Raw genomic sequence first — 10,266 nt, 5'->3', positions numbered from 1 at the left:
TGAGAGAGAGAGAGAGAGAGAAATATCACAGACACTGGACACTTCTACTGGTGCTGCTACTCAACACTGACAGGACAGGTACAAGACACACACTGCAGTCTGATCGTCAGTGTGATTCAGTAGATCAGAGAGAGGAGACACACTGCAGTCTGATCGTCAGTGTGATTCAGTAGATCAGACAGAGAGGAGACACACACTGCGGTCTGATCGTCAGTGTGATTCAGTAGATCAGACAGAGAGGAGACACACACTGCAGTCTGATCGTCAGTGTGATTCAGTAGATCAGACAGAGAGGAGACACACACTGCAGTCTGATCGTCAGTGTGATTCAGTAGATCAGACAGAGAGAAGACACACACTGCAGTGTGATCGTCAGTGTGATTCAGTAGATCAGACAGAGAGAAGACACACACTGCAGTCTGATCGTCAGTGTGATTCAGTAGATCAGACAGAGAGGAGACACACACTGCGGTCTGATCGTCAGTGTGATTCAGTAGATCAGAGAGAGGAGACACACTGCAGTCTGATCGTCAGTGTGATTCAGTAGATCAGACAGAGAGGAGACACACACTGCGGTCTGATCGTCAGTGTGATTCAGTAGATCAGGCAGAGAGGAGACACACTGCAGTCTGATCGTCAGTGTGATTCAGTAGATCAGACAGAGAGGAGACACACACTGCAGTCTGATCGTCAGTGTGATTCAGTAGATCAGACAGAGAGGAGACACACACTGCAGTCTGATCGTCAGTGTGATTCAGTAGATCAGGCAGAGAGAAGACACACACTGCAGTCTGATCGTCAGTGTGGATTCAGTAGATCAGACAGAGAGGAGACACACACTGCAGTCTGATCGTCAGTGTGATTCAGTAGATCAGACAGAGAGAAGACACACACTGCAGTCTGATCGTCAGTGTGATTCAGTAGATCAGACAGAGAGGAGACACACTGCAGTCTGATCGTCAGTGTGATTCAGTAGATCAGACAGAGAGGAGACACACACTGCAGTCTGATCGTCAGTGTGATTCAGTAGATCAGACAGAGAGGAGACACACACTGCAGTCTGATCGTCAGTGTGATTCAGTAGATCAGACAGAGAGGAGACACACACTGCAGTCTGATCGTCAGTGTGATTCAGTAGATCAGACAGAGAGGAGACACACACTGCAGTCTGATCGTCAGTGTGATTCAGTAGATCAGACAGAGAGAAGACACACACTGCAGTCTGATCGTCAGTGTGATTCAGTAGATCAGACAGAGAGGAGACACACACTGCAGTCTGATCGTCAGTGTGGATTCAATAGATCAGACAGAGAGAAGACACACACTGCAGTCTGATCGTCAGTGTGGATTCAGTAGATCAGGCAGAGAGGAGACACACACTGCAGTCTGATCATCAGTGTGATTCAGTAGATGAGACAGAGAGGAGACACACACTGCAGTCTGATCGTCAGTGTGATTCAGTAGATCAGACAGAGAGGAGACACACACTGCAGTCTGATCGTCAGTGTGATTCAGTAGATCAGACAGAGAGGAGACACATCAGATCAGACATGCTTACAGCCCAGCAGTGTAAGGGAAATTGCGTCACAGCTCTCAGAATAAGACACCGACTCTCACACACCCTGAGGCGCTGTGCTTGTCCTGGAGAGATACAGAGCAGAGAGTGATCACAGGGACAGGGTGAGAATGAGTGTGGACACTGAGAGAGGACTGCTGCTGGTGCTGCTACTCCACACTGCTCACCTCAACACAGGTAAGAGCCTCCCTCCTCAACACACTGGACCTCACAGGACAGGTGATGTCTGCAGAGAGAAATTAGGGTGTTGAACTGCCAGGTTTTACTCTAATCCTCAATGTGAGTACCTGGAGCAGTGTCAACTTGATCAGGATCAGCTATACTCCTGGACTCGACTACCTGGAATGTGCTTATGTGACCGTGTGTGTGAACAGTGTATGAGCAGTGCATGTGTGGACAGTGTGTGTGTGTGTGTGGACCGTGTGTGTCTACCATCAGTGTGTGTGTGGACAGTCAATGTGGACAGTGTGTGTGTGTGTGTGTGTGTGTGTGTGTGTGTGTGTGTGTGTGTGTGTGTCCTGTGATGGACTGGTGTCCTGTCCAGGGTGTGTGTGTGTGGACAGTCGGTGGGGACTGTGTGTGTGTGGGGAAAGTCAGTGTGGACAGTGTGTGTGTGTGTGTGGACAGTCAGTAGGGACAGAGTGTGTGTGGACAGTCAGTGTGGACAGTGTATGTGTGTGGGGAAAGTCAGTGTGGACAGTGTAAGTGTGTGTGGACAGTCAGTGTGGACAGTGTATGTGTGTGTGGACAGTCAGTGTGGACAGTGTGTGTGTATTTACAGTCAGTGTGGACTGTGTGTGTGGACAGTCAGTATGGACAGTGTGTGTGTATTTACAGTCAGTGTGGACTGTGTGTGTGTGTGGACAGTCAGTGTGGACAGTGTGTGTGTATTTACAGTCAGTGTGGACTGTGTGTGTGTGTGTGGACAGTCAGTATGGACAGTGTGTGTGTATTTACAGTCAGTGTGGACTGTGTGTGTGTGGGGACAGGCAGTGTGGACAGTGTATGTGTGTGGGGAAAGTCAGTGTGGACTGTGTGTGTGTGTGTGTGTGTGTGTGTGTGTGTGTGGACAGTCAGTGTGGACAGTGTGTGTGTGTGTGTGTGTGTGTGGACAGTCAGTGTGGACTGTGTGTGTGTGTGTGGACAGTCAGTGTGGACTGTGTGTGTGTGTGTTTGGGGAGGGGAGGACAGTCGGTGCTCTGGGCTACCCTACTATCCTGTGTCCTCCCCTCTCCCTGCAGAGCACCCACAGCCCGATGCAGAGCTGCAGTTCGTCAGCCGAGGGGGGGCGATCTCCCTGACGTGCAGGAATACCGTCATCGAATGCAAAATCTTCCGGCAAACTGCGGATCGACCGGAGGTGGTTTCTGACTTGTCACGGAACACGAGCGCTGTCCCAGACCTAACGGGCCGGGTATTGGTTTCAGGGATGTCTAGCCAGTATTTCGATTCTAAAACCGGTAAGGCAATCAGCGCAGGAACACAAACCATCAAGATCACCAACCTTACTGAGTCCGACTCGGGATTGTACTGGTACGAGGAATGGGAAGATGGCCGCCTCATCAGTCGCAGACAGTACAGCCTGACAGGTGAGGTGAAGGGCTCCTCTCTCTGCCTCGGGCTGCTTGGTCATTTCATACCTGCTGGATAGGCTGTCGGGAAAGAGGTCAGATCTGCTGCCTCTTAAGAGGGAAGTCGGATCTGCTATCGGAGAGGACAGTCCTCAGATCCGCTGACAGTAGCTAGAGAAGTCAGATCTGCTGCCTGTCAGAACAAGTGAGATCCACTGACTGTAATGAGAGAAGTCAGATCTGCTGCCTGTGGGGAAAGAGAACAGATCTGCTGCCTTTAGAAAGAGGTCAGATCTGCTGCCTATTAAGAGGGAAGTCAGATCTGCTATCGGAGAGGACAGTCGTCAGATCCGCTGACAGTAGCTAGAGAAGTCAGATCTGCTGCCTGTTAAGAGGGAAGTCTGTTTGCACTTTGTCTTGTTTTTTACACTTGTTTTACAATCGAGAGACTTTCTGTAAGTAAGAATTCCATTGTACCAGTACCGGTTACATATGGTAATGAAGTTCAAGTTCAAGTTCAAGTCAGATCTGCTATCGGAGAGGACAGTCGTCAGATCCGCTGACATTAGCTAGAGAAGTCAGATCTGCTGCCTGTTAAGAGGGAAGTCAGATCTGCTATCGGAGAGGACAGTCGTCAGATCTGCTGACATTAGCTAGAGAAGTCAGATCTGCTGCCTGTTAAGAGGGAAGTCAGATCTGCTGCCTGTCAGAACAAGTGAGATCCACTGACTGTAATGAGAGATCTGCTGCCTGTGGGGACAGAGGTCAGATCCGCTGCCTTTAGAAAGAGAAGTCAAATCCGCTGTCTGTCAGGAGAGGATCTCAGATCTGCTGCCTGTCGGGAGAGGATCTCAGATCTCCTGCCTGTCGGGAGAGAAGTCAGATCTGCAGCAGTTAGACAGAGAAGTCAGATCCGCTGCCTGTGGGGACAGAGGTCAGATCCGCTGCCTTTGGAAAGGGAAGTCAGATCGGCTGCCCGTCAGGAGAGAAGTCAGAACTGCAGCAGGTAGACAGAGAAGAGAGATCTGTGGCTGCCACCCACCCACTCAGTTTCCCTGCACCTCCCACAGTCTGCGCCAGGAAGCTGGAAGACGTCAAGGGGACCTGTCACGAGGGGGACAGCACGAGTCTGAGCTGCACCGATGGCTCTGCGCCCAAGGGCAGGACCGTCCTGTGGTACCATCACCGGAGGGCGGTCCCCACTCTCCCGGGCACCGACCCACCGTCGCTGGTGGAAGATCTGGGGGAGTGGGCGCGGGTCTCCGACGGCAACTCCTCCTCCCTCCTCCTCCGGGACCCCCGCCGGGAGGACAGCGGCGATTACTACTGCGTGGTGCTGGAGGGGACACGCTGCCTCAGCTACCAGGTGACGCAGCTGACCGGTGAGTCACTGCGGGTTCTGCTGCTGGACCCCCGGGCCCAGAGTCCGTTTCCGCTTCAGTTTCCGAGTCTGAATCCGAATCCGCTTCAGTTTCCGAGTCTGAATCCGAATCCGCTTCAGTTTCCGAGTCTGAATCTGAATCCACTTCAGTTTCCGAGTCTGAATCTGAATCCACTTCAGTTTCCCAGTCTGAATCTGTTTGCATTTCAGTTTCTGAGTCTGAATCTGAATCCGAATCTGCTTCAGTTTCCGAGTCTGAATCCGAATCCGCTTCAGTTTCTGAGTCGGGATCTGTTTCCACTTCAGTTTCCGAGTCTGAATCTGAATCCACTTCAGTTTCTGAGTCTGAATCCGAATCCACTTCAGTTTCAGAGTCTGAATCTGTTTCCACTTCAGTTTCCGAGTCTGAATCTGAATCCACTTCAGTTTCAGAGTCTGAATCTGAATCCACTTCAGTTTCAGAGTCTGAATCTGAATCCACTTCAGTTATCGAGTCTGAATCCGAATCCACTTCAGTTTCCGAGTCTGAATCTGAATCCACTTCAGTTTCAGAGTCTGAATCTGTTTGCACTTCAGTTTCTGAGTCTGAATCCGAATCTGAATCCACTTCAGTTTCTGAGTCTGAATCCGAATCTGAATCCACTTCAGTTTCAGAGTCTGAATCTGAATCCACTTCAGTTTCCGAGTCTGAATCCGAATCCACTTCAGTTTCCGAGTCTGAATCTGAATCCACTTCAGTTTCCGAGTCTGAATCTGTTTGCATTTCAGTTTCTGAGTCTGAATCTGAATCCGAATCTGCTTCAGTTTCCGAGTCTGAATCCGAATCCGCTTCAGTTTCCGAGTCGGGATCTGTTTCCACTTCAGTTTCCGAGTCTTAATCCGTTTGCACTTCAGTTTCCGAGTCTGAATCCGTTTCCGCTTCAGTTTCCGAGTCTGAATCCGTTTCCGCTTCAGTTTCTGAGTCTGAATCTGCTTGCACTTCAGTTTCCGAGTCTGAATCCGAATCTGAATCCACTTCAGTTTCCGAGTCTGAATCTGAATCCACTTCAGTTTCCGAGTCTGAATCCGAATCTGAATCCACTTCAGTTTCCGAGTCTGAATCCGAATCCACTTCAGTTTCCGAGTCTGAATCCGAATCCACTTCAGTTTCCGAGTCTGAATCTGTTTGCATTTCAGTTTCTGAGTCTGAATCTGAATCCGAATCTGCTTCAGTTTCCGAGTCTGAATCCGAATCCGCTTCAGTTTCCGAGTCGGGATCTGTTTCCACTTCAGTTTCCGAGTCTTAATCCGTTTGCACTTCAGTTTCCGAGTCTGAATCCGTTTCCGCTTCAGTTTCCGAGTCTGAATCCGTTTCCGCTTCAGTTTCTGAGTCTGAATCTGCTTGCACTTCAGTTTCCGAGTCTGAATCCGAATCTGAATCCACTTCAGTTTCCGAGTCTGAATCTGAATCCACTTCAGTTTCCGAGTCTGAATCCGAATCTGAATCCACTTCAGTTTCCGAGTCTGAATCCGAATCCACTTCAGTTTCCGAGTCTGAATCTGAATCCACTTCAGTTTCCGAGTCTGAATCTGTTTGCATTTCAGTTTCTGAGTCTGAATCTGAATCCGAATCTGCTTCAGTTTCCGAGTCTGAATCCGAATCCGCTTCAGTTTCCGAGTCTGAATCCGTTTCCGCTTCAGTTTCCGAGTCGGGATCTGTTTCCACTTCAGTTTCCGAGTCTGAATCCGTTTCCACTTCAGTTTCCGAGTCTGAATCCGAATCCACTTAAGTTTCCGAGTCTGAATCTGTTTGCACTTCAGTTTCTGAGTCTGAATCCGTTTGCACTTCAGTTTCCGAGTCTGAATCCGTTTCCACTTCAGTTTCCGAGTCTGAATCCGAATCCACTTAAGTTTCCGAGTCTGAATCTGTTTGCACTTCAGTTTCTGAGTCTGAATCCGTTTGCACTTCAGTTTCCGAGTCTGAATCTGTTTGCACTTCAGTTTCTGAGTCTGAATCCGAATCCAATTCAGTTTCCGAGTCTGAATCTGTTTGCACTTCAGTTTCTGAGTCTGAATCCGAATCCAATTCAGTTTCCGAGTCTGAATCTGTTTGCACTTCAGTTTCTGAGTCTGAATCCGAATCCAATTCAGTTTCCGAGTCTGAACCTGTTTCTGCTTCAGTTTCCGAGTCTGAACCTGTTTCCACTTCAGTTTCCGAGTCTGAATCCGTTTCCGAGTGTGAACCCTGTCTAGACTTCAGGTTCTGTGGCTGCTGAAGCCGATACCCCGGCTCTGCAGGGGGGATCAGCGGGTCGAGACCCCGGGGTCCAGGGAACCTCTGTCTGACGCGCCGGTGTCCCCCCCCGCAGTTCAGATCTATGTCTCCGTGGCAATGGGAGGGCCGGTCGAGCTCCCCTGCTTCCGTGGCTGCTCCAGGGTGGGATGGCCGGTCACCTGGCACACCCCCTTCGGGCAGGTGACCTGCCCGGACACGGGCGCGGCGGAGACGAGGAGCGCGCGCAGGGAGAAGGGACCCGTCGTGTCCCGGAACGGGTCGCTGGCGATCACCGCGGCGTCGCTGCGCCACAGCGGCCGGTACAAGTGCTCGGCGGGCGAGGCCGTGTGGGAGTTCGTCCTGACGGGTGAGGGCCGCCTCTCCCCTCTTCCTCCTCTTCCTCCTCCACCGCCCGCCCCTCCCCGCCGACGCTGACCCCCGTCCACTCTCTCCGTCCCCTCCACCCAGTGTGTCCCGAGCAGGACCCCGTCCGCCTCTCGGTCCCCCCGGGCGGCCCGGCGGCTCTGACCTGCGTCCCGGACCTGGTGGGCCCCCACCGCGTCTCCTGGTACCGCCGGGCCCCCAGCCATCCGGACCGGCCCCTGTCCGTGCAGGGCGCCCGGGGCCACTCGCTCCCGATCCCCTCGCTGGGCCCGGGGGACGGCGGGGAGTACTGGTGCGAGGCCCTGAACGACGGGATCTGCTTCGCCCGGCGGAGGAGCCGGCTGACAGGTACTGCGCGGGCTGCGAGCGCTCGGTCGCGGGGGGCCATCGATGGCGGGGGCCGGGGGGGGGGGGCGGGGCGGCAGCGATCTATCTGACAGGCGGGGGGGTCAAGCAGGAAGTTGAGCGAGTGGACTGCCGGAGATCTGCTTGGCAGGAGATCGATTATGTGGGCTGGAGGAGATCGGTTATGCAGGAAATCGATTATATGGGCTGGCAGCGATAGATTATACAGGAAATCGATGATATGGGCTGGAGGAGATCCGAGTACACAGGATATCGATTATATGGGCTGGCAGCGATAGATTATACAGGAAATCGATTATATGGGCTGGCAGCGATAGATTATACAGGAAATCGATTATATGGGCTGGAGGAGATCCGAGTACACAGGATATCGATTATATGGGCTGGCAGCGATAGATTATACAGGAAATCGATTATATGGGCTGGCAGCGATAGATTATACAGGAAATCGATTATATGGGCTGGAGGAGATCCGAGTACACAGGATATCGATTATATGGGCTGGCAGCGATAGATTATACAGGATATCGATTATATGGGCTGGCAGCGATAGATTATACAGGAAATCGATTATATGGGCTGGAGAAGATCCGAGTACACAGGAAATCGATTATATGGGCTGGACGCAATAGATTATACAGTAAATCGATTATATGGGCTGGAGGAGATCCGAGTACGCAGGAAATCGATTATATGGGCTGGAGGAAATCCGAGTACACAGGAAATCGATAATATGGGCTGGAGGAGATCGAGTACGCAGGAAATCGATTATATGGGCTGGAGGAGATCCGAGTACACAGGATATCGATTATATGGGCTGGCAGCGATAGATTATACAGGAAATCGATTATCTGGGCTGGAGGAGATCCGAGTACACAGGAAATCGATTATATGGGCTGGACGCGATAGATTATACAGGAAATCGATTATATGGGCTGGAGGAGATCCGAGTACGCAGGAAATCGATTATATGGGCTGGCAGCGATAGATTATACAGGAAATCGATTATATGGGCTGGAGGAGATCGAGTACACAGGAAATCGATTATATGGGCTGGCAGCGATAGATTATACAGGAAATCGATTATATGGGCTGGAGGAGATCGAGTAAGCAGGAAATCGATCATATGGGCTGGCAGCGACAGTTTACACAGGAAATCGATTATGTGGGCTGGAGGAGACGGGTTATGGAGGAAATCGATTACGCGGGCTGGCAGTGATCGAGTACGCAGGGGGCGAGTATCAGGTTGTCAGTGTGAAGTTCCTCCAGGCGGGGCAGAGTGTGGCACCAGTGCCCTCAGCCCTTTCCCTCTTCTGCCCCGCCCAGTGCAGGGGAACCCCTTCGGCATCACCTCCACTTTCTACTCGGCGTACGCGGCGCTGATGGCCGGCGGCCTGCTGGGGATGATCGCAGCTGTGGTCACCGCGTGGCACAAGGCCAGGAGGAGAGGTGAGGGCACTAAAGACCTGAGCACTGGACAGCCAGACCCACACACTGCGCCCAGACTGGCACACTGACTGACCCACACAGACTGGCACAGTGGCACACTGACTGGCACACACAGACTGCCACAGTGGCACACTGACTGGCACACACAGACTGTCACAGTGGCACAGTGACTGACCCACACAGACTGTCACAGTGGCACACTGACTGACCCACACAGACTGGCACAGTGACACACAGACTGTCACAGTGGCACACTGACTGACCCACACAGACTGTCACAGTGGCACACAGACTGACCCACACAGACCGCCACAGTGACACACAGACTGGACACTGAAACAACAGCTGGCCACTCACACCGGTCCAGCGCCCGGCCCAGGGACCGATCGGCTCTCACAGTGGCTCCTCCCCCTCTCCCGGCCCCGGGCCCCCCCGGTGGCAGTCTCTTCCCAGGCGCGGACGCGGGGGCGCCGCGGAGAGCCCGGAGAGGGCCGGTCCTGAGGGGCCCGTCTCCCCCCGGGGCGGCGAGGGGCACCACCGCCGTCTCTACCGCTCCCCGGCGCGCATTCCTCATTCCTCATTCCTCATTCCTCATTCCTCATTCCTCATTCCTCATTCCTCATTCCTCATTCCTCATTCCTCATTCCTCATTCCTCATTCCTCATTCCTCATTCCTCATTCCTCATTCCTCATTCCTCATTCCTCATTCCTCATTCCTCACGGGAGCCGGCCCCATTCCGAAGAGAGGGAGCGAGGACCAGCAGGACGGGGAGATCCCAAACCCCCAGGGGAGACAATACCTCCACCCCACCCGTCTTCTACCCTCTGTGTGCGGGACGGGTTCGAGACACCAGCCCACTGCAGGGCACGCACACTCACACACTCACACACACACACACTCACACACAGACACACAGACACACAGACACACAGACACACAGACACACAGACACACAGACACACAGACACACAGACACGCACCCAGTCAGGACAGGAGGCTCTGCTGTACACAGAGGGGGGTGGGGGTGTGGAACAAGCTGCCCAGCCCTGTGGTTGAAGCCGATACCCTGGCTTCTCTCCAGACACAGCTGGGTGAGCTCCTCCAGTCAGGACAGGGGGCTCTGCTGTACACAGAGGGGGGTGGGGGTGGGGAACAAGCCGATACCCCGGCTCCTCTCCGGGTCTAAGGGGCTCGTGTCGTGAGTGGCCCGGCTGATGTCCAGGAGGCGGTCTCCCGGACAGGAAGTGATGCGGGGCGGCGCGACAGACGGGGGAGGAAATAAAG

The 10,266-nt window shown here is 52.9% G+C and overlaps 1 protein-coding gene across 1 annotated transcript; it reads left to right on the top strand.

Moving 5' to 3' along the window:
• Positions 1–1,474: 1,474 nt before the first annotated feature.
• LOC138242465 (cell adhesion molecule 4-like) lies at positions 1,475–9,582 on the top strand. Its single transcript, XM_069197994.1, has 7 exons — positions 1,475–1,753; positions 2,818–3,165; positions 4,218–4,529; positions 6,877–7,149; positions 7,251–7,514; positions 8,859–8,981; positions 9,424–9,582. Exons 1-7 carry the CDS (start codon positions 1,687–1,689, stop codon positions 9,480–9,482), a joined length of 1,446 nt encoding a protein of 481 aa, XP_069054095.1. The 5' UTR covers positions 1,475–1,686; the 3' UTR covers positions 9,483–9,582.
• Positions 9,583–10,266: the final 684 nt, after the last annotated feature.

The sequence above is a fragment of the Lepisosteus oculatus genome, chromosome 14 (assembly GCF_040954835.1).
Source record: "Lepisosteus oculatus isolate fLepOcu1 chromosome 14, fLepOcu1.hap2, whole genome shotgun sequence".
Classification (NCBI taxonomy): Eukaryota; Metazoa; Chordata; class Actinopteri; order Semionotiformes; family Lepisosteidae; genus Lepisosteus; species Lepisosteus oculatus.
This window is presented reverse-complemented; position numbering and strand designations above follow the sequence as displayed.